Source organism: Peromyscus eremicus, chromosome 1, assembly GCF_949786415.1.
Source record: "Peromyscus eremicus chromosome 1, PerEre_H2_v1, whole genome shotgun sequence".
Taxonomy (NCBI): Eukaryota; Metazoa; Chordata; class Mammalia; order Rodentia; family Cricetidae; genus Peromyscus; species Peromyscus eremicus.
In genome coordinates, this window is record NC_081416.1 from 163,013,995 (window position 1) to 163,040,362 (window position 26,368).

At 54.8% G+C, this 26,368-nt stretch overlaps 2 protein-coding genes across 2 annotated transcripts; both read left to right on the forward strand.

Annotated features, from left to right (window-relative positions):
* Window positions 1-21,438, forward strand: Lrrc4b (leucine rich repeat containing 4B). The gene is made up of 3 exons (XM_059278065.1): window positions 1-547; window positions 2,785-3,122; window positions 19,154-21,438. The coding sequence occupies exons 2-3, from the start codon at window positions 2,820-2,822 to the stop codon at window positions 20,978-20,980; spliced, it is 2,130 nt and encodes a 709-aa protein (XP_059134048.1). The 5' UTR covers window positions 1-547; window positions 2,785-2,819; the 3' UTR covers window positions 20,981-21,438.
* Window positions 21,020-26,368, forward strand: Aspdh (aspartate dehydrogenase domain containing). The gene is made up of 8 exons (XM_059243828.1): window positions 21,020-21,092; window positions 23,798-23,968; window positions 24,750-24,894; window positions 25,092-25,176; window positions 25,285-25,434; window positions 25,508-25,728; window positions 25,802-25,956; window positions 26,260-26,368. The coding sequence occupies exons 1-8, from the start codon at window positions 21,020-21,022 to the stop codon at window positions 26,301-26,303; spliced, it is 1,044 nt and encodes a 347-aa protein (XP_059099811.1). The 3' UTR covers window positions 26,304-26,368.

A 26,368-nucleotide genomic window follows, 5' to 3' on the forward strand; every position in this document is an offset into this window, starting at 1 on the left:
ACTGCCGTGTGACTAGAAATTGTAATCGCAGAGAAAGGAAGAGAGGCAGAGCTGGGAGAGGGACGACGAGGCAGGCCCCAGGACAGACAGACAGACAGATGAAACCTGGCTGAGCCAGGCTTCCGGCAATGACAGGGTGACGGGGACAGTGAGGAGGAGGACAGACAGACAAGGGGTCCAGTGGTCCTCGGCGAGGCAAGACAGAGTCGGGGAGCTGGGGAGAGGGGCAGAAGCTGGGTCTTCGAGTGGAAAGAAAGGAAGCTGGTGTGGGGGGACTAAAGTGGAGGGCACAGGACCGGAGGAGGCAAGGGCTTGCTTGTGTGGTGGTCAAGAGAAGAAGGCCGGGCTCCCCTAGAGGGTGGGAAGGGCGACAGACGAGGGGGGGGTGCAGGGAGACCCAAGAAGCCCCTGCGCCCCCCCCCCAGCACAAGCTCAGCAGGAAGCAGCAGGAAGCTGGGGTGGCAGGGCCTGGCTTGGGGCAACTGCAGCCATGTGGAGGGGGGGCCTGGGGCACAGAGAAGAGGCCGTCAGAAGCCAAGCCACCAGGGTGAGTGTCCCTCAGTGTGTGTGCTCTGGGAGCGGGGAGACAAGGACAAGGAGATGGAGGCAGGAGAGGCGGGAGGGGAAGGAGGGAGCCGCTGCAGAAGCCCTGATGGGGTGTGCGCTGGCAGTCTTGGTGGGGGAGGAGACCCGGGTGCTGGCCTGGGGGATGGTGGGCTCAGTGAGCACCGCACCGCACCGGATCCTTGGCTTAGAGGGTATGGGCTGGTCATAGCCAGAGTCTCAGGAAGTGGGGACAGTGGACCCAGGGTGGACTGAGGAGAAGGCTCGCTGGCCACATGTGTGGGAACAAAGACCCCATAGCCCCTGCTGGGACAGGCCAGTGTGGGGCAGGGCCTGGTGGCCAGTCCTGGGCGGGGGGGCTCTGTCTCTGTGTCCCGCTATCTCAGCTCAGTCTACGCTTCTGTCCTCATGTCTCCGCCTCTCTGCTTCTGTCTGTCTCTGTTCCTGGGTCATCTCTCCATCTTTGTCTCTCTTTTCGTCTATTTCTCTGTTTCTGCCTCTCTGTGACAGTCTCTGTCGCGGTCCCTGTCTATCTCTGTCCTGGTTTTTGCCTTTGTCCTTTTTTTTTTTTTCCCTTCTATCTCTGGTCTGTCTCTATGGCACTCACATCTCTGTCACTGCCTCTTGGTCTGTCTCTCATTGTCTCTCCCTATCTCTGTCTCCATCTCTGTCTCTGTCTCCATCTCCTGCCTTCACACACTTGCTCAGACACACAGCGGCACACACATTTCTATCTGGGTTAAAATCTTGGAGGCTGCAGGAGTGTGTGTGTGTGTGTGTGTGTGTGTGTGTGTGTGTGCTCATGCGCACCTGCGTGGGGGGGGGACAGCCCTGTGTCCGTGGATTGGAGAGGCCATGTGCGAGGGTGTGTCTGTCCCTGCTGTTTGTGTGAGTGGGTGGGTATCGTGTTTATGGGGACCCCCTTCCCGTCTCATGGGGACTCTATGAGTGTGAGCACTCGGGGGACACTGTGTGGAGGGGGACATTGAAAGCCAGAGGGCGAGTCCTGGGGCCAAACCCCCTCTGCCACCCAGTGGGCCTTGAGATGGCCTGGCGCACACTCCAGCAGCTTCCGCCCTCCACAGGCGGCCGGCCTGCCGGCCGAGGCATAGGAAGGGCGCCCGCTGTGCTGGCTGCAGGTACTGTCCTCCCTGCCCGCCATTTGGATAGCCTGAGTCCCTCCCAGCTGGGGCTCAGGAAAGCAGGGGACAGGCTGGAAGGGTGCAGTGATGCCGACTTCCCATACCGCAGACCGAGACATGGGGGTCCCCACTGCCCCTTCCCACTCCGTCAGTTCCCTCAGCCCCATCCTGTGACAGTTGCTGGCACAGGTCCCGCCACAGGCGGGACCTCGCAGAGTGCCTGCAATCTTGAGGCACAGGGGGCACTGCTGTGGTCTCCAACTCTGCCGCCACCGGGTGGGGGTGCCCTGCAGCCTCCCACCTCCTCCCAGAAGCCCAATCACCTCTCCTCCTAGTCTAGGACAGGATAGGGCCTGAGAGGAGGGAGGGGGACCCCAGGGTGGGAAGGAGGGAATACAGACCTATTCAGAAATAAAAACCCATACAGGCTGGTGCGTGACACCTGGGAGGAGACATGTAGGGAAGGGGGTGGAGGGGTGGAGGCTGCCCCCCCCCCCCGGGGACCTGCTTGGGTGTGATGGGAGTTGGTTAGCTTTGTGCTTCACCTGGCAGAGTCTTTGCCTCACTGTCTGTCTGACCCTCCATCTCTACATACTTACCTGTCTAACTGAAATCAATGCAATTTTAAATTTTTTTAAAGCCTTGGGGATGGAGCCAAGGGCCCTGGACACACTAGGAATGGGCTCCACCACTCAGCCACATGTTGCCTTTTTAGTTTTGAGCAAGGTCTCACTCACTGCATTGCCCAAGCTAGCCTGGAACTTGCAATGTTCCTGCCTCTGCATCCTGAGCCCCTAAGAAGGCAGCCCCTGCATCCCAGGCTTGGTAACACCTAAGTTTGAATCTAGCTGACTTTGTTATTTACTGACCAAGTGACCTTGGGCGCAAATGTCCTCTCTTGGCCTCAGTTATCCTTACTGCAGAATGGCCCAGGAGAAGACGGGCCCAGCACAGGCAGGCCAGGTCCCTAAACCTTTGGTTGTGAGCAGGGGTGAGGGCTTCTGGCAGAGTTTCGCGGGTGAATCAGGGCAACCAGAGTCCCGCCGCTTACTGACCAACACCCTCTCTCCTCCCACAGCCCCCCAGCGTGCCCTCAGAGTATGAACATTGAGGATGGCGCAAGCCCACACCCGTGGCTCCCCGTGCCCCCTGCTGCCGCCTGGTAGGATGTCCTGGCCCCACGGGGCTCTCCTGCTCCTGTGGCTCTTCTCCCCACCCCTGGGGGCCGGTGGGGGCGGTGTGGCCGTGACCTCAGCCGCTGGAGGAGGCTCCCCGCCAGCCACCTCCTGCCCAGCAGCCTGCTCCTGCAGCAACCAGGCCAGCCGGGTGATCTGCACGCGGAGGGAGCTGGCCGAGGTGCCTGCCAGCATCCCTGTCAACACCCGCTACCTGAACCTGCAAGAGAACAGCATCCAGGTGAGCCCGCCTCCATCGCTGCTTGGCCCGTGGGTCAGAGCACAAAGGGTGTAAGCCTCTGCCTCCCTTCCCATCCCTCTCATCCTGGAGTTCCTGGCGCCTGCGCATCAGCTCCTCGCGTCGTCGTCCTGCCCACCTTTGCGATGTATTTCCAGCCTGTGTGCGTTTTCCTGGGGTGTCTGCCACGCCCTCACACCACAGGACAGGTTGCCTTGAGGTGGTCAGGAGAGGCCCTTCCACCTCACCCTTGCTGTTGTTGGCCCGGGATGGCATCTCCCAGCAAGATTCAATACCTTCTTCTAGAAAGTGAGGACTCATTCCGGTCCTGGGGAGCTAGCTGGATGAATGATGGGGACCAAGGGGTCGAGGGTATAGGGCTGGCACTGGCATAGGAGTTAGTAGGGGCTGCAGATGACTTTAGCTGTCTTTGTTTGGAGCGCTGGGGCAGAGGGGGCTGTGGGGCGCCGCCTCCCACCCCTGGGGTGTGACATTTGGAACCGGAGGCTGAGGTGGAGCTGTCCTGAGTGCTGCAGAGTGCTGGCAGCCCCTGGCCACTGCTTTCCCAACATCTGCAGCTGTCCTCAGATGCCGGGCTCACCAGAGGGAGTCCTTTGTTGTTGGCTGTTTCTTGGGTTTTGTTTTGCTTTTCTTATTTATTTGTTCGTTTGTTTGTTTTGTTTGTTTGCTTGCTTGAGATAAGGTCGGGGTCTCACTCTGCATCTCCAACTGGTTTGGAAGTCTTTCCATAGCTCAGGCTGACCTTACACCTGCTCTGTAGCCCAGATTGTCCCCAACTTGCAGTGACTGTCTTGCTTCAATCTCCTGTGTGCTAGGATTACAGTTGTGGACCCATACTTGGCTGAAGGCCACCGTTTTAAAGGCATCTAGTCAGTTCCAAGTCCTCACACAGACTGCTTTGTACCCATTTCATACAGATGGGAGAGAGGAGGGCACCCTCACAGAAGGTCCCAGACCCCCAGTCCTCAGCAGAGGGGTCAGCAGTCCCACATAACTCTCCTGGAAAGCTAGACTCTGGGAAGAATGGAAGCCCTGGGGGTGGGCAGCAGACCCTTTCTGGGTGGCTGGGAAGCAAGGATGGGTGAACCAGAGAAACTTGAGACCCAGAGCCACCACCCAGTGCTCCTGGGGCTATCTCTGTCTCTCCAAGCCCACCTCGCCAGCTGCCTCCTTGAACAGACTGTAAGTCACCATTTCTGCCAGTTGGCTGCAAGTCTGCACCCACATCCCTGCAGCTGCAGCCTCTGCTGGGCTGTCTATGCCCCTCACTAGGGGAAGACCCTTTGCCACAACATGGACATCATCAAAGGATGAAGCATCACAGTAGAAATCAGAACATTCTCATTAGTCACCATTTAGGGGCTCTGTTTCTGTTGTAGAAGTTGCTGGTCTTCCATAAAAGCTGAGATCCAGAGCAGAAAGGCCGTGAGTCTAGTCCCCCTCAAGGACCTACCTTCCAGGTGGCAGGAGCAAGCGATGTAATGCTGGCTTGGCATGGTGCTGTGCACCTAGCATCCCAGGAGGATAACCATGAAAGCCACCCTGAGCTACATAGTGAGTTCCAGACCAGCCTGGGCCACAGAGAGACCATGTGTCAAATCCAACCAACGAACCAGCACACAACAAAAGAAAAAAAGTAATGGTTTTAATTATCCATGTTTTAAAAAAATCATCACATCCCACCACCCAGATATAAATAACTCCTGTTTACATTTGTTTTCATACCTTTCTGGGCTTATGTAAATGCATCTTTTAATTATTTATTACAGAATGAATACAAATTAATTTAGGAAAACTAGAAAATACACTTAGATAAACATACAGAGACAAAAGCTACTCGCAGACCCACAGGCTCAGATAGCTCTCCTTCCCGTCTGGAGTTCCCAAGCCGATGTCCCAGCGCATACTCAGGGTCCTGCCTGGCTAGCAGGAAGGTTCTTTGCTTCGGTGTGTGTGTGTGTGTGTGTGTGTGTGTGTGTGTGTGTGTGTGTGTTATTTACGTGCAGGTGGAAGCCACAGGTAGATGTCAGGTGTCTTCCATGATCACGCTCCACCCTTTTTTGGAGCAGGGTCTCTCTCTGAACTGGAGGGTACAGACCACTAGGCTGCCTGGCCAGCAAGCCTCAGGGATCCTCCTGTCTTCCTTCCCAGTGCTGGGGTTACAGATGTCCACCACCATGCCTGGCTTTTCCATTGGTGCTGGAGCTCGAATGCTGCTCCTCCTGCGTGTGCATCAATCGCTTTTCCCCTCAGCCATGGCCTCAGCCTGCTTTCTTTCCAGAATCCAGAGCCACGGTGTTTAATGTTGCCTCGAGGTTGGGTATTGGCACCTGATGGTGCAGCCAGGAGTGTTTTCTCAGCTGTCATTGCTGGGCTTTTGTTTTGCAGTATTGGGGAGGGAACCCAGGGCCTCCAACATGCCAGGCAGGTGCTCTACCACTAAGCCACAGCCGCCCCAAACACACTGGAAGATTCTAGGAAGGGGCTCTGCCACTGGCCATGTCTCTGACCCTCTGTTCACTTTCTGTTTTGAGACAGGTTTTCACTCAGTTGCCCAGGCTGGCCTTGAACCTACTCTATAACCCAGGCACACTGTACGCTTGTCATCTTGCCTATTTGAGGGCCTGAGATGCCAGGCCTGTGCCACTAGCTTTGGCTTGGTTTATGGTTTTTGGAATAGATTTTCATTATGTGTCCCAAGCTGGCCTTGAACTCTGTCTCCAAAGTGCTGAGACTAAATGCATACACCAACAGGCCTGGTGCCTAGTGTGGTTTGTTGAAAGCATAGTATTCTTGTCATCAAGAAGAGACTAGTTAAATGGCTGGATGCCCAAGCTCTGGGATTCTACACACTCATTACAGACATCAGCAGAGAGGCTGGGCAGGTGGGCATATGGCTCCAGCCAAGAGTGCTTGCTCGCCTTGCTTTTGGGTCTCAGCGTGGTGACAGCAAGCACAAAAGAAGAAAGACTACTCACTGCTCAGTTGCAAGTGGAGACGTCCATGCCACATCTCCCCATTGCTCCAGACTCAGCCCTTGCAACCTGTTCCTAGACGTGTGCCTGCTGGGTCAGAGTTCAAGATCAGAGAAGCACTACGCAGTGGTGTCATTTGATCACATACCTGGCCCTGTGCACACAGGCATGTGCGTGCACACTTGCACGCACACACACACTCAACAGACCATCCTTAGAGACCACACACACACACACACACACACACACACACACACACACACTGTTGCCTGATGGCTGGCTTATCACCTGCCTCCACAACTCCCAGGTGTACTTCCGCCATTCCCGGCCGCATCCTCAGCTGTGAGCAGGAGTCCTACTGAGCAGGGTCCCTTTCCCCACAGTGCTCCCCTGTGAGAACCTGCATGGCTGAGAGTCCCACCACCTGTTTCCACATAGCCTGGCCTGGGAGCACTCCACTTGGTGGGGGCAGAGAGAACCACACTGGGCACTGGAGGGACTCTAAGGATACTGACAGGGTTCTCTCCAAAATGTGACCTCCATGGCTGTGTGGGGGGGTGGCCGGGAAAGCCTCCACCACAGGGCAGGGACAGTGAGTGGCTCTTCTCACTTGATTTTGTTTTGTTTAGGTTGGTTGGTTTGTGGTGCTGAGGGTGGAGTCCAGAGTGTTTTCTTTTTCTTAAATCAGCAGTTCCCCAGTGCTCCCCAGTTCCCCGGCTGGTCTGGACTTTACAACCTAACAGAACTTGCAGCCCCAGGGTTACTCTGGCCTATTGACAGATCACCAGGCCCTGGAGAAGTTGGGGTGTGGGAAGCAGATGTTGGACAGCTACCCCTCCATCCCCTCATCTTCTCCGGAAGCTGCTCCACATGGCCGGGCTCCTTACCACACACATCCTTCCTCTCTAACCCATCCTCATCTCCCCCCTGCCCCACAACCACCCTCAGATGCTCATGGTGGTCTCTGCCTTCCTGCCGCCGTGTACATGTGTGTGTGTGTGTGTGCGTGTGTGTGTGTGTGTGTGTGTGTGTGTGTATGCATGCATGCATGTGTGTCTGTGTGTATGCAGTGCATGCATGTGTCTGTTTAATTTATGCAAATAAAACTACTGTGGAGCTGGTTCTTTGTCCCCATGTTCCCTCAGCCATGTGTGTCTCTTCTGTCACCCTAACTGCTTCAGGACTCCCCTTGCTGGCCCACCTACCCTCTCCCTTGCTACAAAATCACACTTGGGGACTCCTGTGGGAGTGGTAGGTCTTTCTCAGTTTGTTTGCTTGCACACATGTTGGGTGTGTGTGTGTGTGTGTGTGTGTGTGTGTGTGTGTAGGTGGTCAGAGTCCCACCTGGGTGTTACTCGCTGGGAGCTGTCCACCTCATTTTTGAGACAGGATCCTCATGGGCTTGGAACTCATCACATCAGCTGGGCTAGCTACCCAGCCAGCCCCAAGGATCCGCCCGTCTCCATTTCTCTATGCTGAGACCACGATTGTTAGCCATACACTTAGTTCTTCCTGTGAGTGCTGGGCATTGAGCTTGGTCCCTGTGTGTGCATCCCCTCTCCTGGGCCCTGCAGAGCGTATGTCTGGAGGAACTGCTGCTCCTGGGCTATGTGTGCACCTAACTTAGCCAAGCGCCACCGGCACTACAGAGGCTGTGGAGCACTCCTCCCACACCCACCGCGGGAAGGAAGACAAGGTTCAAACCCTTCCCGTGTGAAGATGGCCTAGCGTCCCACACCGCGAAAACCCGGGTGTGTGCTACCCCGTGCCCCCACCTTGGATACTGCATGGCTGTAGCTGGGGGCGGGATTTCCCACACTCCCTCTGTGGATTCCGCATAGGTTATTCACAATGAGGTCTTAAAGAAGATCACGAGACACTTCCAAATGCCCCATATACGACACCAAATAGTTAGCGAGGTGTGGGGCTACATAACCGACACCCCAGCATTCAGAAGCCTGAGGCAGGAGGATTGCCAGGAGTTTAAGGCTTCATAGTGAGACTCCATCTCAATATTACTGAGCTTTCAAAAAATACGAGGAACACCAAATGATCCCGTAGTGTTAATATTTTAAAACTTCACAAGGAGTGGGGTTGGAGACACGGTCCAGCTGTTAGGAACACTGACCTGGGTTCAGTTCCCAGCACCCATATAGTGTCTGACAACCTCCCAATTTTGATGTCCTTTTCTGACTTCTGAGGGCATCAGGCACACATGGTACAAATACATATATGTAGGCAAAATACATATATGCATAGAATTTTTATAATTTATTTAATTTTTATTTTATGTCCATTGGTATTTTGCCTACATTCATATCTGTGTGAGGGTGTTGGATCCCCTGGAACGGAAATCATACATAGTGGTGAGTTGCCATGTGGGTGCTGGGAATTGAACCTGGGTCCTCTGGAAGAGCAGCCTGTGCTCTTAACCACTGAGCCATCTCTCTAGCCCCCATGAAAAATTTTTAGTTAAAAAAATTTGAAAGGGTTGTTCTTGCAGAGGACCCAGGTTTGGGACCCAGCAGCCACACAGCAGCTCACAACCGCATGAAACTCCAGTTCCGTGGGGATTTGAAATCCTCTTCTTGCCTTTGTGGGCACTGGACACGTGATGTACATACTCACACCCAGAGTGTGAAAACCAGACACCTAATAATAAATACATCTTTTCTTTTCTTTTGTATTTTGAGACAGGGTTTCTCTGTGTGGCTCTGGCTGTCCTGAAACTCCCTCTAGAGACCAGGCTGGCCTCGAACTCACAGAGATCAGCCTGCCTCTGCCTCCTGAGTGCTGGGATTAAAGGTGTGCACCACCACCACTCAGCTATAAATAAATCTTTTAAAGAAACGTTTCACAAGGAACACACAAAAATACTACCCATGCTTCTCTCTTGAGAATTTAACTTCTCCAATGGTGTTTTGTTTTCTAAATATTGTCCATTGAAGGCCTTCGATACTTTCTGCAATCAGGACAAGTGAACAGAAGTAGCAGATGCAAAGCCCAGAGTGGTAGCAGAGGCCCGGCTTCACTGCGACTCAGGACGCTGAGGCAGGGGGACTGAGTGTTCAAAGACAGCCTGGGAGACTTTTTAAAGCCATTTCTCAAAATAAAATGTAAAAAGTGGGTGGGGTATAGGTCAGCAGTAGAGCCCCTGCTGTAGATAGGGGGGCAGAGGCTGAAGACTGCACCTGGGTGGGTACCTCCTTCCCGCATCTGAGGAGCCTGGGGAGGGGCCACACACCTGCCTCCTTCAACTGAGCTGTTTGTGGGGTCAGGTTGTTTTTCTTTTTCTCCACCTTCCTTTTCTTATTTGAGGTAAGGTCTCATTTATCTCAGGCCGGCCTTGAATGCACTGCATGGTGGAAGGTGGCCCTGAACTCCTGATCCTCCTGCCTCCACCTCCCAAAGGCTGAATGACTAGCCACCACACCTAGTTTATGTGGTGCATGCTCCTTGAACTCTCCACCAAGTGAGCTACAGCCCCACCCTGACGTGTGTGTGTGTGTGTGTGTGTGTGTGTGTGTGTGTGTGTCTGTGTGTGTGTGTGTGTGTGTCTGTGTGTGTTCATGCATGTGTGGAGGCCAGAGGACAGCTTCAGATACCATCTCTCAGGTAGTAACCATGTCCTGTGAGGAGGTCTCTCACTGGCTTGGTGCCTAGCTGTCAGCCAGGCTATCCAGGTAGTGAGCTCCTGGCATCCCTGGCCTGAAGGACAGACACCTGCCGTCACACCTGGCTTTTGATGTGGGTTCTGGGAGTCCAACTCTGGACCTGCTGCCAACTGGGCAAATGCTTCACCAGCTGTGCCTTCCCCTGGCCTGTGTGTGTGTGTGTGTGTGTGTGTGTGTGTGTGTGTTGTTTGTTGGGCTGTGTGCGTGCGTGCGCAAGCATGTGCACGCACAAGAGAGGAAGGACAGAGGGGGGTTGTTTATCTTCTTTGTGCACGTGGTGAGAATATTAACATTTTGTTGGCAATTGGGAAATACACATTTTCGAGAGGGTTGCATCTTGCATGTGTGTGTGCTCATGCACGTGACTGCAAGCAGCCAGGGGCTGCAGTGCAGGGGTGAAGGTCAGGGGTGAGGCCGAGTTCTACTCTATAGCCCAGGCTGGCCTGCAACTTCCCATAATCCTCTTGCATGCTGGGACTACAGCCAGGAGACAACATGTCCTTCCTTTGACCTCAGTCCCATCCCCACCCATCCCATGCCCTGACCCTAAAACACTGTGACCAAGAGGTCCTTCAGAGCACAGGCACCTTCTTCCTCCCACAGCTCAGCCGCCATCAGTTCCCATGTGCTCCATGTCCAGGGACATATACCGTCCACTCGCAGCCTCAGGGACATTATGGGAACCGCCCAGACCTCAGCTTCATCCTGGGCAAAGTGAGGATAACAGGCACTCGTCAGAGCTACTGGAAAGTTTGGGGGCTTGGGAGGGGGTGTGGCCCAGGTGGTAGAGTGCTCACCGAGCGTGGCACTTACAGCACCAGCATGGTGTAGAACAAGGCCATGGTGGCCCACACGTCTCTCCCATCACCCTGTGTACAGCTGTCACTGTTGTGGCCTCTGTGCCCCAGGGCCACCTAGTCCTCACTTGGGCAGGCTAAGGCTCTGAGACTCCACCTCCGTGAAGGAAGTGAAGGCTGGGGGTCATCTTCCCCAGCTGCACTTCCTCACGGCCCAGGAGAGGCAGGAGGAGGCACTCCAGCCCTGCCAGCCCTCCCTTAGGACAGCAGGCACAGAGGCCTGGGAGAGTGAGACAGCAATCAGGAGGGGGAATCAGGGCTCCGCTTTCTCAGCACAGCTCCTCACACTCACTAGTTCATGCAGGAGGGGACTCCAGGCTCTGGCAGAGGAAGGAAGGAAGGAGGCCAGTCCTGGCCTGGGGGACTCAGTGGCCCATCCTGTACCAACGCCTGGCCTCAGCCGTGTGCTAGTCACCGAAGAAGTCCCCGAGGGAAAGGAAGGCACCCTATCAAAGGACAAGGGACAAACACGGAAGCCACCAGCAAAACAGCTGGTCTGCTTTGCTTTTTTTGTTGTGTGTGTGTGTGTGTGTGTGTGTGTGTGTGTGTGTATGTGTGTGTGTGTGTGTATGTGTGTGTGTGTGTGTGCTGTGTGGTATGTTCTGTGAGGTATGTGTGTATGTGTGTGGTATGTGTGTGCTCTGTGTGTGTGTGTGTGTGTGTGTGGTGTGGTATGTGTGCATGTGTATATGTGGTGTGTGTGTGTATGTGTGTGCTGTGTGGTGTGTGTGTATGTGTGTAGTATGTGTGTGCTGTGTGTGTGTAGGTGTGTGGTATGTGTGCATATGTGTATGTGGTGTGTGTGTATGTGTGTGCTCTGTGTGTGCACGTGTGTGTGTGAGTGTGTGTATGTGCTGTGTCTGTGTGCATGTGTGCTGTGTGGTATGTTGTATGTGTTGTGTGCATGTGTGTGTGTGTGTGCTGTGTGGTATGTTGTGTGTGGTGTGTGTGTATGTGTGTGTGTGCTGTGTGTGTGTGCTGTGTGGTATGTTGTGTGTGCTGTGTGTGTATGTGTGTGTGCTGTGTGTGTGCTGTGTGTGTGTATGTGTGTGTGTATGTGTGTGTGTGTGTATGTGTGTGTGTATGTGTGTATGTGTATGTGTGTGTGTGCTGTGTGGTATGTTGTGTGTGGTGTGTGTGTGTGTGTGCGTGTGTGCTGTGTGGTATGTTGTGTGTGGTGTGTGTGTATGTGCTCTGTGTGTGTGCGTGTGTGCTGTGTGGTATGTTGTATGTGTTGCGTGTGTGTGTGTGTGTGTGTGTGTGTGTGTGTGTGTGTGTGTGGAGGCCAGAGGTTGGCATCAAGTGTCTTCCTCGCCCCCCTCTCACATTTTTACCTGAAGCTCACTTATTAGGCTACATTGGCTCTCCAGCCCCAGGAATCGGCCTGCCTCCATCTCCCTAGTGTTGGGGTTCAGATGTGTACCGCTGCACCCAGATTCTCATGTGGGCTCTGGAGGTCAAACTCAGGACATCAAGCTTGCATGGCCAACACTTATCTGAGTCAGCCATATCCCCAGTCCGAGTATCTTTTAAACTTGAAAACAAAAAATTGTGACATAAAAAACAAAACAACCATAACCCTCATAAGCTTGCTCAACTTTTTTCCCGGCTTCATTACATTCAGGACGTATGAAAACAATTTATCTTAATAGCATTAGGATGAACGTCCACTTAATCATTTTCCTACCACAGTTAAATTTTTAATAAAGGATCTCCTGACAGTTTGTTTTCTTAAAAGCCCCGGCAGAACAGTGCGGTTCCCTCAACTCCAGCACTGGTCACAGACATGCGCGGTGCCCTCGGGAGGCCAGGCCCCGGCATGAGTGCCCCCTCGGTCCTCTGCTCTGGCAAGGAGCCAGGCGAGGATCAGCACATGTTGCTGAAGGACTAAGGGGATGGATGTGGCCAGCTGGGGTCTGTCACCCCAGACCCCGGGACTCCCTGTCTCCTGTGTCACCGCAGAGTTGGGCAAGAGACTGAGGACTCCCTGCCCCAACAGCTGGTCACCACGGTGCTTGTCAATGATTATATTAGGGTTCCCTAGGGGAATACAACTGACAGAATGGATGGAGATACGCCACAAGGCTACTGTCATGGCTGTTCTTGGTTGTCAACTTGACGACACTTGGAATGAACTAAAACACAAACGGCTAGACACAACTGTGAGGGATTTTTTTTTCATATTAAATAATTTGAGTCTGGCATGGCAGCCCACGCCTTTAATCCCAGCACTTGGGAGGCAGAGGCAGGCAGATCTCTGAGTTCTAGGCCAGTCTGGTCTACAGAGTGAGTTCCAGGACAGTCAAGGATGTACAGAGAAACCCTGTCTCAAAAACAAAACAAAAACAAACAAAAAATTAAATAATTTGAAGTGGGAAGATTCACCTTTAATCCAGATCTCCTGAGGTGAGAAGATCCACCTCTAATCTGGGCCACACCTTCTGGTCTAGAGTGTTTCAGATGGTGTTGGGGTACTGAGGCCCATCACCCAAGCAGGCTGGAAGCTCCACAGTTACACCACAATGGGTGATTAATTATCATACTGCAGGCTCTGCAAGGTCAGGACTGTGTCTGTCCTGTCCACGTCCATCCCCAAGGCCCAGAACGATGTGGACATTCAGACCTCAGAGATCCATAAACCAGCATGGTGGTGCTTGCCTAGGCTTCCAGGGCAACCAGAGCTGTGTGGCAACCCCATCTCAAAAGGTGTTGAGGGCAGAGGGAGGCTGGCATTGTAGCTCAGTTGGTATAGTAGTGCCGGCCTGCCATATATGAGGCCCTGGGTTTGATCTTCATGGGGCAGACCTGTCATCCCAGCATGTGGGAGATGGAGGCAGGAGGGTTGAAGTTCAAGCCGTCTTTGGCCTCTTAAGGAGATTGAGGCCAGCCTAGCCAAAAAGGAAGGGAGAAGAAAGGAGGAGGGAAGGAGGGAGGGAGGGGGAGGGAGAGAGGAAGAAGGAAGGAAAGAGTCTTATGAAGAGATCAGCACCTGCAACTGTGTGGCCAGGTGGTCCCTACAGCTCACACAGCACAGGTCACCCCTAAGTCCTGCTCCCCTGGCTTGAGTGGTCGGCAGCAGACGTGGCCAGGCCTCCATGTCTTGATCCAGTAGAAGGCAAGTTTGAGTCCTGATTCTGAGAGGAGACAGGACAACTGACTTTGCTCTTTAGAGCCTTGCATCCCTTCGTGTATGGGTGGGAACAGGATGTGGCTGACCACCCTATGACAGGATTTCCAACTGCAGCCTAAGAGCCATTACACACACACACACACACACACACACACACACACACACACACACTCACTCACTCACTCACCTTGCTGGGGCCCCTTGGGATGGCTCTTTGGTTTAGATACAGAAGAAGTAGGATCAGCCTTGTATTGTTTGGGAAGGGAAGAAAGGAATCAATAGCTGTGCTCTTAAGGCATGCCTGTTCCGATTTAAGGTTGTTGCAGGGAGGTATAAACATGTCATCCCAGCACTCAAGAGACTGAGGCAGGAGACTTTGAAGCCATCCTGGATTACATGATAAGATGTCTGTCTAACAGAAAAAAAAAAAAAAACCCTAAGAAAAAAGAGAGTGTTTGTCTTAGTCAATGTTCTGTTGCTGCAAAGAGACACCATGACCACAGCAACTCTTACAAAGAAAAAGCATTTAATTGGGGCTGGCTTATAGTCCATTGTTACCATGGCAGGGGAACATGGCAGCATGCAGGTGGATATGGTGCAGGAGAGGCAGCTGAGAGTTCTGCATCCCAGGCAGCAGGAAGAGAAAAGGAAACACTGGGCCTGGCCTGAGCATTTGAAACCCCAAAGCCCACCCCCAGTGACACACTTCCTTCAACAAGGCCACACCTCCTAATCCCTCAAGTAGCACCACTCCCTGAGGCCAAGATTCAAATACATGAGCCTATGGGATCCATTCCTATTCACACCACCTTCGTGTTTTAAGATAAGCACTAGAGAGAAGAGGCCATCTATAAATTCTAAAGCAGTGGAGGGTAGATGGGATGAGAAGAAATCCACTCCACAGGTGAGAAAGGATAGGCGCAAACATCAGGTAGCACTGAGTGATTCCTGTGAGTTCACGGTTACAATAAAGGTAAATAAGCTAAGCTTTCTACCAAAAGGCAGGGACTTCAGGGTGGGGTTGGGACTGAGTTCCTGGAGTGATTGCCTAGCATTCATGAAGCCCTGAGTTCAGTCTCCAGCCAGCCCTGTGTAAACCAGGTGTGGTGGCACTCTCTTGGAATCCCCGCACTTGGGAGGCGGAGATAGGAGGATCAGGAGTTCAAGGTCTTCCTTGGCTGCATAGTAAGTTTGATGACCTTGCCTAAAACTCACAATCCTGCCTCCTTGAACTCACAGCAACCCTCCTGCCTCAGCTTCCCAAGTGCTGGGGTGGTAGGCATCAGCACACTCTGATTTGGTCACTGGGGGCTGGCATTGTCACTCATCCTGAACGATCAGCAGGCAGTCCCCCAGCACACCTGGGCACCGGTCTGTATTGATGACTTTCTTTTCTCATCAGAATATCTGACAAAAGCAACTTCAGGGGAGAAGGGCTTATTATGGCTCACAGTTCTGGGTGGTGCTGTCCAACCTGTCAGTGAAGCCATGGTGGCAGGAGTGTCCTGGTCACACTGCATCCAGTCCACAGGTGTTCAGCTCAATTTCCCCTTTTTATTCAATCCGGAACCTCTAGCCCATAGGATGGCGCCCTCCACACCCAGGGTGGGTCTTCCACTTCTATGAACCCAATCTAGAAACACTTTGACAGGTGTACCCAGAGTCTTGTGTCCTAGTGACTAGATCCTGTTAAGCTGGCTGTATTACCCATCACACGGCCTTACTCTCCCTGGTCCATTCACCCTCAGACCTGGCTCAGTGACCTAGGCATTGAGCTGAATGCTCTGAGTACAGACCTCATTGCCAAGGTCTCTACACAAGGCTCACAGTCCAGACAAGAGTCACAGCGTGTCAAACCAGTGGCAGCCAATATGATGGAGCTAGTAAAAACTCCGTGTGATGAGTGGAACCATCTGGGGTAGGTGAGCAGGAGATACCAAATGTCTTTCCTAGGAGTTCCAGAAAGAGAGAGCATCTCAGGAGGGGGCTGAGAACCTAGACAGAGTATGACCAGTGAAGGGGACCTGTGTGTGCCCCTGGTGTGACTGGAGCAGAGGAGAGCGTGGTAGAGAGCAGTGTGTGTGTGTGTGTGTGTGTGTGTGTGTGTGTGTGTGTGTATGCACAGATACACACTGAAGTCACTGAGGTCAGAACTGTACCTTGGATAACTCTGGCCACTGATTTGAAGGGAAGGTGTTGGGGAAAAGCAGAGGTCAGAACACAGGACAGGTATTGATGATGATCTGCTGAGTTGAAACTTCAGAACAAGTATTCCTGTGGGGCTACACCACTGCACACAGAACCTCACATACAATAGGCAAGTATTCTACCACTGAGCCACACCCCCAGCTCCTCACAGGGGATTCTAGACAAGGGCCTTACCTCTAAGCCACATCCCAGCCCCTTGCTAGGGGATTCTAGGCAGGGACTGCACTGAGTCATGCTCCCAGGCCGTCTCTGGGAGATCCTAGGGAAGTTCACTACCACTGAGCCATACCTCCAGCCCCTCACTGGATTAAACATGTATTATTAGGTCTAAGCTTCATTATTTCCTGGTCTCTGGACCCACACTGTCTGGAACATTCAGATGTGGGTTTTACTAATCTCCCAACATTTCTCAATCCAATCTGATTAAACTTCAATTGGGATTGGTGACCCCATCACACACCTGTATTCCTGGCTACTCAGGAGGCCAAAACAGGAGACTTGGCTCCAGGTCAAGGCCAGCCTGAGCTACAAAGTCTCAAAAAATTTGAAAACTTAAAATTTAATCATCTATAATTTTGTACACATAGAAAAGGAGATTGAGGCTGGAGAGATGCCTGCACACTTAAGAGCACTTGCTGCCCTTGCAGAGAACCTGGGTTCAGTTCCCAGCATCTAGTTCCAAGGGACCCGTTGCCCTCTTCTGGCCTCTGTGGGTACCACACACATGGTGCACATACACACCTGCAGGCAAACACTCCTACACACAAAATATATACTTTTCAAAGAAGGAAGAAAGGCATGAATGGATGTGTTGAATGGCTAACATGGCTGAATACTGTTTCCCAGACTTTCCTTTCCTTGCTATTTTTCCTTACAAAGAGCACAGGTGACTCCCATCAATAGCAAAGAAAGGCTTACAGATGCTTGCTCTGTTTGTGGTTCTGACTTGGTGCCAGCCAGGCTTGGCCCAGGGGACCAGATAGTGTGCCTTGAGGAGCCCCTTCCCTCCACAGCCCCTCTCTCTGTCCCCCGCACTTGAAATCTCAGTCCAGGCTCCAGCCACTTAACCTACCACAGTGAGTGGGACTTCCTGAGTTTTCTTCTTAAGGGCTAGAGTGGAGGCGGGGTTGAGACTTGGTCTCACTGCAGTTTAGGAGACCTCAACTCATAATAATCCTGCTTCAGACTCCCGAGTGCTGGGACTAATTCTGTGTGTGAGTCACCATGCTCTGCTCTCTCCCCTCCTTCACTTTCCCCTAAAACCACAGCACCTCCATGGACCAGCAAGGTGCCTAGGTTTTTCACTGTCCTCACGAAATGTGCTGGTGGCTCAGTGGCAAAGCACCCACGTAACTCAAGTGAGGAGGTGTGGCTCTGTGATCAGATGAATCTGAGAGCCCTCCAGGCCATGGGTTCCCCAGCACCAAGAAAGAGTGGGTGTCCCAGACAGGAGTTCTGAGAGGACATGGTTACAAGCTCATTCTGTGGCAGAGGGAAGCTCTGCTCATAAACCCAGGGCCCAGGCTCTGTGAGTGACACACAGCCACATGGTCACCTCACGCCCATGGGGGATACAGCCAGGACATCCTCCAGAGCAGGCAACCCTGATCTTGGCATGGAAGGGCTGGGAAGTTGACCAGGAGAGGAAGTAGCTAGCGCTTGGAGGCCGAGGGAGGCGCAGGTACACAGGCTTGGAGGCAGGAGTGAGTTTGCAGCCCCGGGGAGCACAGAAGAAGGAGGAAGGTGATGGCAATGGGCTGCTTGAAGCGGGGCCGTGGCTCTCAGGGGATCTTGGCAAGGATGCAGTTGATAGAGTGGCTGCCTAGCATGCAGAAAGTCCAGGGCTCCAGCCCCAGCACTGCATGAATCACATGTTGGTGAATGCCTGTAATCTCTACATCCAGTAATACCACCATGTAAGTGGAGGCAGGAGGATTTGGAATTCAAGTTATCACATCCTGTGAATTCAAGGCCAGCCTGGGCTACATGAGACCCTGTCTCAATTTTTTTTTAAGTTTGTTTGGGACATAACTGTCCCTGTCGTATAGGTGTGCAGCTTGAACGGGGTAGGAGAATACCGGAGCATGCTGTGAGTAGGGAAGTGACCGTCTGTGGGTCTAAACACCTTTGCAGGGTATGGTGGGGGGATGCGGGTGGGGTGGAGCTGGGGATAGGGTGGAGAGGAGGAGATATACAGTCAGACACTGAGGGTGGGGGTGGGGCTTCAGGGCTGATGCCCTTGGACGCATTAATGAGGGCTTTGGGTTAGTAGGTCAGGGCTCCACTCCCCGGGGTGGAGCGCCCTCCAAGCCCATGCGAACAACAGTGAGGATCCTGAGGTGAGGAGAAGTCGGGCTCAAGGAACTCCAGCAGCCTAAGGCATGTGCACGGTCTCTTCTCAGCTAACTGCCTCTGCCCCCTTCCTCTCCTGAGGGAATTGACCCGGACAATGGTCAGGTGACATGTCCCACAGTCAGGAAGAGGAGGCAGTGCTGGGGGAGGGCTGTGCTGCTCATTACCTCCACAGCCTCGATTTCTGTATCTGTCCATAAAAACAGACAGCAAGAGGGAGGCAGGCCCACCAGCTCGGCACCCAGCAAGCCATGTAGTAAGCCTCCCTCCTCCTTTGGAAGCAGAGAAATTATAGGACTGTTGAAGGGTGAGTGACAGGCGTGTGTGGAAAGCGTCCTGGGGCAGAAGAAGCACGAGTAAGTCAGGCATGGAGGCACAGGCTTGACTTCCCAGGTAGTCAGAAGCCTGAAGTACCAAGATCAAAAGTTTGAGGCCAGTCTCAGGAACTTAATGAGACCCTGTCTCCAAATGAAAAGTAAAAAGACAGCTGGGGATGAAGGTTAATGGTAGAAGACCTGCCTAGACTCCCCCAGTGAGGGGCTGGACATGGCTCGCTGATCGAGCACCCACCTGCCTAGAATCCCCCAGTGAGGGGCTGAGGCGTGGCTCGGTGTAGATCATCTACTTCGAGTCCTCCAGTGAGGGGCTCTACAGAGGTTCAGTCATAGAGCCCCTGTCCAGCACCTTGCATCTCGGAGGCCCTGGGTCTTGTCCTTTGCACCACATGCTGACCACTGAGTCTCATTCTCCTGCTGTGAACTGGAAAGCCCTGCTGTTCCCAGGCTTGTCAGATGCACTGACGCTAGTCTCCCCGCAGGTGATCCGCACAGACACATTCAAGCACCTCAGGCACCTGGAGATCCTGCAGCTGAGCAAGAACCTGGTGCGCAAGATTGAGGTGGGCGCATTCAATGGGCTGCCTAGTCTCAACACACTGGAACTCTTCGACAACAGGCTGACCACAGTGCCCACACAGGCCTTCGAGTACCTGTCTAAGCTCCGGGAGCTGTGGCTGCGCAACAACCCCATCGAAAGCATCCCATCCTATGCCTTCAACCGCGTGCCCTCACTGCGCCGCCTGGACCTGGGCGAGCTCAAGCGGCTGGAGTACATATCAGAGGCGGCCTTCGAGGGGCTGGTGAACCTGCGCTACCTCAATCTGGGCATGTGCAACCTAAAGGACATCCCCAACCTCACAGCGCTTGTGCGTCTGGAGGAGTTGGAGCTGTCAGGGAACCGGCTGGACCTAATTCGCCCCGGCTCTTTCCAGGGCCTCACCAGCCTGCGTAAGCTGTGGCTGATGCATGCCCAAGTGGCCACCATCGAGCGAAATGCCTTTGACGACCTCAAGTCGCTAGAGGAACTAAACCTGTCCCACAACAACCTGATGTCGCTGCCACACGACCTTTTCACGCCCCTGCACCGCCTAGAGCGCGTCCACCTCAACCACAACCCCTGGCACTGCAACTGTGATGTGCTGTGGCTCAGCTGGTGGCTAAAGGAAACAGTGCCCAGCAACACCACATGTTGCGCACGCTGCCACGCGCCCGCTGGCCTCAAGGGCCGCTACATCGGTGAGCTGGACCAGTCACACTTCACCTGCTACGCCCCGGTCATCGTGGAACCACCCACAGACCTCAATGTTACCGAGGGTATGGCGGCCGAGCTCAAGTGTCGCACAGGCACATCCATGACTTCTGTCAACTGGCTGACACCTAATGGCACGCTCATGACGCATGGTTCCTACCGCGTGCGCATCTCAGTCCTGCACGATGGCACGCTCAACTTCACCAATGTCACCGTGCAGGACACGGGCCAGTACACGTGCATGGTGACAAACTCGGCCGGCAACACCACTGCCTCGGCCACGCTTAACGTGTCGGCCGTGGACCCTGTGGCCGCAGGGGGGGCTGGGGGCGGGGGCCCCGGGGGTGGGGGCGGTGCAGGGGGCGCGGGCGGCTACACCTACTTCACCACGGTGACCGTGGAGACGCTGGAGACACAGCCGGGTGAGGAGTCGCAGCAGCCCCGGGGTACGGAAAAGGAGCCCCCGGGGCCCACGACCGACGGCGCATGGGGCGGTGGCCGGCCTGATGCCGCAGCCCCGGCCTCGGCGTCCACCACGGCGCCGGCCCCACGCTCCTCGCGGCCCACGGAGAAGGCGTTCACGGTGCCCATCACGGACGTGACGGAGAACGCGCTTAAGGACCTAGACGACGTCATGAAGACCACCAAAATAATCATCGGCTGCTTCGTGGCCATCACCTTCATGGCCGCTGTGATGCTGGTGGCCTTCTACAAGCTGCGCAAGCAGCACCAGCTGCACAAGCACCACGGGCCCACGCGCACCGTGGAGATCATCAACGTGGAGGACGAGCTTCCCGCCGCCTCCGCTGTGTCGGTGGCCGCGGCCGCCGCTGTGGCCGGAGGCGCGGGCGTGGGCGGGGACAGCCACCTGGCCCTTCCGGCGCTGGAGCGAGACCACCTCAACCACCACCACTACGTGGCGGCCGCCTTCAAGGCACACTACGGCGGCAACCCAGGAGGCGGGTGCGGGGCCAAGGGCCCCGGCCTCAACTCCATCCACGAACCTCTGCTCTTCAAGAGCGGCTCCAAGGAGAACGTGCAAGAGACACAAATCTAAACCTGGGCGCGCAGGGACGCTGCAGGACGTCGGCCGGGGATGCTCCTGCGTGCCGCGCTGCCCGGCGGCGCCCGGCATCCTGCGACAGGAAAGGACCTGGAGATCAGGAGAGGTGGCCCGGCCCTCCACCTTGCCGTGTCCTCTGCCCACCTGCCCTGCCCGCCACCTTCCAGGGGAGAGGAGCTTCTTCGAGGGGTACCCTTTCCCCTCATCCCAACCCTCCTTTTACGGCTCTTTCTTTTTTCTTTCTTTCTTTGCAGTTTGACGCCTGTCCTTCCCTCCTACTCCTCCACCCTCAAAACACAAGAGACAGACAACTTCACCAGAGCCCAGGGGGCAACTCCGACAATGTCCCCAACAGCGAGCTCCACTCGCGGCCCTGGCCGGCCCCACCCGCCCCACAGACTCTTTTGATACTGAAGGGAGGTTTGCGTCAATCACTACCTGCTCTGTAATTACTTTAAAAAAAAAAAAAAAAACATGGAAAAAGTAAAAAAAAAAATTTTTTTGGTCATGAAAGTATTGAAGACAGTGCACAAAGCCACTGTGGGTGGGACCAGGAGAGGATGGCCAGCCAGTGATGCTGTCCTCCCAGGAGAGGAGAGTGGGCCCCCCGAAGTTACAGCTCTGGGACTCTGCATTCCCAAGATCCCGGAGAGGAACAGGCTCACGCAGGACATAGCATTGTTCCATCTTCCTGGCTGCCCTTCCGGGGATGTGCTAGGGGCTTGCCCTCTGCCCTTCTGTGTGTCTCTGTCTCCATCTCCATCTCTGGCTGTCTTTCCTTTCTGACTCTGGTGCCTGACTCACACACACACACACACACACGCACACGCACACGCACACGCACACGCACACACACACTCACGCGCACACACACACACACACACGCACACACACACGCGCGCGCACACACACACACTCACGCACACACACACGCACACACACACTCACGCACACACACACGCACACACACACACGCACGCGCGCACACACACACACACGCGCGCGCACACACACACACACACTCACGCACACGCACACGCACACACACACAACCCAGAAGGACCTAGGACTGCAATGCTCCACCACGGCTTGGGACAACAGAACTGTGGGATGTTGGGGTTCTGAGGGCTGCAAGTCCAAGGTCACAGTGCTGGCAGGGCTGGGCTCCCTCTGAAAACTGGCAGGAAAGCTCCATCCCGGCCTCTCCTGGTTGCTGGGGCCATCCATGTGTGCCTCCCCGGAGGAGGGATGCCATCATGCAGTTTAGGGGCTTCACAGCAGCGGAACCTCTCCTGACATGACCATCTGCAGACTCAGCTGTCCAGGAAGGCCACAACTGGTGACCTGAAGGTCAGGGAGGCCACAGGACTTTCTGGTGACACTACTGTGCAAGTGGTTGTGTCCCTACAGGAGAGTCTCCTCCACTTCACACACATCACTGGCTAGTCAGGAGACAGTTTGTACAAGGGCGGGCACACAAAATAAACAGGCTTGGGCCACATGAGGGACGTTGTAAACAGACCAGGGCACATGGAGGGCAGAGTCACCTGCAGGATCTGCAATCACCGAGGAGGAAAATGTGCAGCTGAGCCAGGACTGGGTGGTGCTGGAGTGGAGATATTAGTGACCTCTCAGAGTGACCCACGTTGTCCAAGGTTCAGCCTCCAGAGAAACAGGATTGCCCAGGAAGTCTGAGGAGGCCTAGGGAGGTAGAGAGGTAGCCAGAGCCAAGCATTCAGCACATGGACACCTGGCCCGTCATGCATAGATCTAGACCCTTGTGTGGGCACTGAAGGCCCCAGGGTACACGCCTTCACCAGATGTGGGAGAGCAGGAAGTCCCCCCAGAACTCCTTGCACCCTGTGCGTATGCTCCCTTCTCCCTGTCCCCACCTCTTCCCGATGTTTCTACCCCCACTGCATCTTCTCCTCTGTCCCAGCGCTAAGTGGCTTCTTTATCTGTGACAACTGTCGGATGTCTGCCCCCATCTCCCTCCCTGCCCGGCCCCTCTGTGCTGAGGAAGTCCGGGACAGGGCTGTTGCGCATGCTCTTGGAGTTCGCTCTCCATCTTTCCTGCCTTCTCTGCAGCTATCTCGGCTAGGATCCTGGTTACCATGGCAACACTGCGGCTGTACCAGGTGGCAATGGGGGCAGGGAGCTGGCCTGCCGCAGCCTGCCTTGTCCTATGCCAGGCCTGCCAGGCGATGGCTGGACTCATTCTGGGGGCACTTAGGAACTCCCCCAGCTATGCAGGCCCCTCCTTCATGAATGGGATGGGGGTGGGAGAGGATGCAGGGGACCAGGAATGCAAAGAGGCAGGGGACTGTAGCCTCGAGGTGGGATGAGTGATGCCCAGGACAGCTGAGGTGAGCTCAAGGGCAATTAGACTGTAGGGTGGGGGAGGGGACTCTGGCCAGGACTGAGGGGCATGGAGGACTGGGGAAGACAGGACACAGGTGGGCGTGAAGGACCACATGACATTCCAGCCAGATGAAGAGGTCTGCAAGGGACCTGGTGGAAGACCCAAGTTCCTGTCCCCACTTCTTCCTCTGTCCCAAGCAAAATACAGTTTCCATGACAACCTGCTGGCCAGCCTGAGGAGGGGGTGCTGCGAAGGGATTTTTCTACCTCATGAGGCATGGGAGAGTGTGGGGTGCACAGGAGGCAGTGGATTAGTGGGCACACAGAGCCACACAGAGCCACACGAGGCCTAGCTCCCAAGCCACCACGCCAGCCAGCACAGGAGGGCAGAGGGCTCCCAGAAAAAAAGCACCCCCCCCCCACCAGCCTGCTCCCTCCCTCTGGCTCCAGTGGAGAGGGTCAAGGGTCAAGCTCTAAAGATCATTCACTGCTTACGCCCAGTACAGAGCCCAGCAAGCACTGAAGAGCCCCCACAACCGGACACCGTGCTAAAGGCCAAGGCCACCAGTATGGCCCCTCTAGTCCCTCAGAAGGTGGGGATTGTGGGTTATGGCCGCCTGGGTGAGTCTGAACTAACCTGGGGCCTCCTTCTACGGCCCTATCCTAAAGTCCCAGAAACATCTGTTCCCACGTATCTTTCACGCTAATCTGCCAGCGCAGCCTGCCTTCTGCCCACACACTGGGCCTTCCTCTCTCCGGTTCTGTCGCTGTCTCCCTCTCTCGTGTGTGTGTGTGTGTGTGTGTGTGTGTGTGTGTGTGTGTGTGTGCCTCTCTCTAGGTCTCTGTCTTCTCTCTGGGTCTCTGAGGTATCTCAGTCTCTCTCTCTCTCTCTCTCTCTCTCTCTCTCTCTCTCTCTCTCTCTCTTCTCTCTCTCTCTCTCTCTGACTTTCCTCTTGGTCTCATCTCTGTCTCTCTTCTGTCTGGGTCTCTATCCCTCTTTCTGTCTCTCTCTCTCTGTGTGTCTGGGCCTCTGTCTCTTCTCTTTGGCTTTCTATGTATTCTGTCTGCCTGTCTATCTCTTTCTCTTTCTGGGTCTCTCTCCCCTCTCTTTGTCTCTCTACACCTCTGTTCCCCTCTCCTCTTTGGTTTCCTCCCTCTCTCTCTCTCTCTCTCTCTCTCTCTCTCTCTCTCTCTCTCTCGTGCTCTCACTCTCTGCCTCTGTCCCTCTCTCTCGGTCTCTGGGATATCACTCTCAGGCTTTCTCTCTCAGGAATTCTGTGTCTCACTGCCCCATGTCTGCCCGCCCTTCTTTGTGTCTCTCCCCATCCCCCTCTCCACCTCCCTGAGTAGGGGAGTGGTCTCTGTTCTTTCCTTGGATCTCTAGCCCTCCCCTTCTCTGCAGGACAATCCCTTGTGTCCCGCCTTCTGGCTCAGGGATCAGAACTGGGCCTAGAACTTGTTTTTGTATGGAACCGAGACCCTGGACGAATGGCAGGGAGTGTGCCCCCTGCCCTGCAGCTCCAAGACCTTACTACCCTTGGGGAAAGGTCAGTGGCTCACAGCAGAATGGGAGCCTGCCCAAAGCTCCTGCCTGCCTCCTTGTGCCTTAGTGCACACAAAGATAAACTAGAATGCACCCACTGTCCCATTTCCCTCCCTAGCCAGGGTAAGGAGTGACATCCCTCCAAACCCTGAGGAGACCTGATTCTTCTCCAAGGCCCTCCTCCATGTCTCCCTCTTCCAGGCACCCTGACCTTGTGGTAGAAGTGGCCCATCCAAATATAATCCACGAATCAGGGGTACAAATCCTGCGCCATGCTAACCTCCTGGTGAGCCCCCTCACCCCTCAGTAAGTCCTTTTCTACGTTGGCTGCATCCCGCCCTATAGTAGTGATCCATGTCTTGGCCTTCCCTCTCTCTACCATCCATCTCCCAAGGTGGGGTCTCCCTCAGCTCTGGCTGACCAGACCACAGAGCAACAGCTCATGGAGGCCTCAAACCACTGGGGCCATACTGTGTTTGTGGCCCGAGGAGCCCTGTGGGGGGCTGAAGACATCCAGAGATTGGATGCAGCCGGTGGCCTCCAGGTGAGAACCCTCTGGGCTGCACCTGAGGGAACATGTAAGCGTCTCAGCCTCCTGACCCTGCCATTGCTTCCAGAGCCTTCGAGTCACCATGGCCACACATCCTGATGGCTTCCGGCTGGAGGGATCCCTGGCTGCAGCACACAGCAGTGGGCCCCGCACAGTGCTCTACGAGGGCCCTGTGCGTGGGCTCTGCCCCTTGGCTCCCCGAAACTCTAACACCATGGCAGCCGCTGCCCTGGCTGCCCCCAGTCTAGGCTTCGACCGTGTCATTGGGGTGCTTGTGGCCGACCTTAGGTGAGCAAAGGAAGTAGGTGGCCCAGCTGTGTACAGGCCAGATGGACTAACTGCTCTTCTCTGCTGGCTGCAGCCTCACAGACATGCACGTGGTGGATGTGGAGCTGAAAGGCCCTCCAGGGCCCACGGGCTGCAGCTTTGCCGTGCACACCCACAGAGAGAACCCAGCCCAGCCTGGCGCGGTCACCGGCTCTGCCACTGTCACGGCCTTCTGGCACAGCCTACTGGGTGCGGCCAGACCCCTCCAAGGTCCATTGGCCTCTGTGCTCTGCACAACTCACGTGTCGGGTGTCCCACCCCGGTTTCCTGTCTTTGCCCATCCTTAGTTTTCACTCCCAGGCTTTACGACCTTTCTTTCCCAGCCCTCCCCTTTCTCTGAGTCTCAGTCCTCCTCTAGTCTCTCCACTGACACCCCACATCTCTTTCTGAGTATCCTCTTTGGGTTGTACCACACTACCATTTCAAAGCCCCCGGCCGCCATGGCCGCCTGCATGTCTGTGTCGTCATCCTAGTCTTTCATTCTCCCCACAGGCTGCTGCCAGCTCCCCTCCAGACCTGGGATCCACCTCTGCTGACAAGTCTTCTCCCCCACTGCCCTTGCTGTCACTTCGAACATTATATGTCTCAGTAAACATTAGAA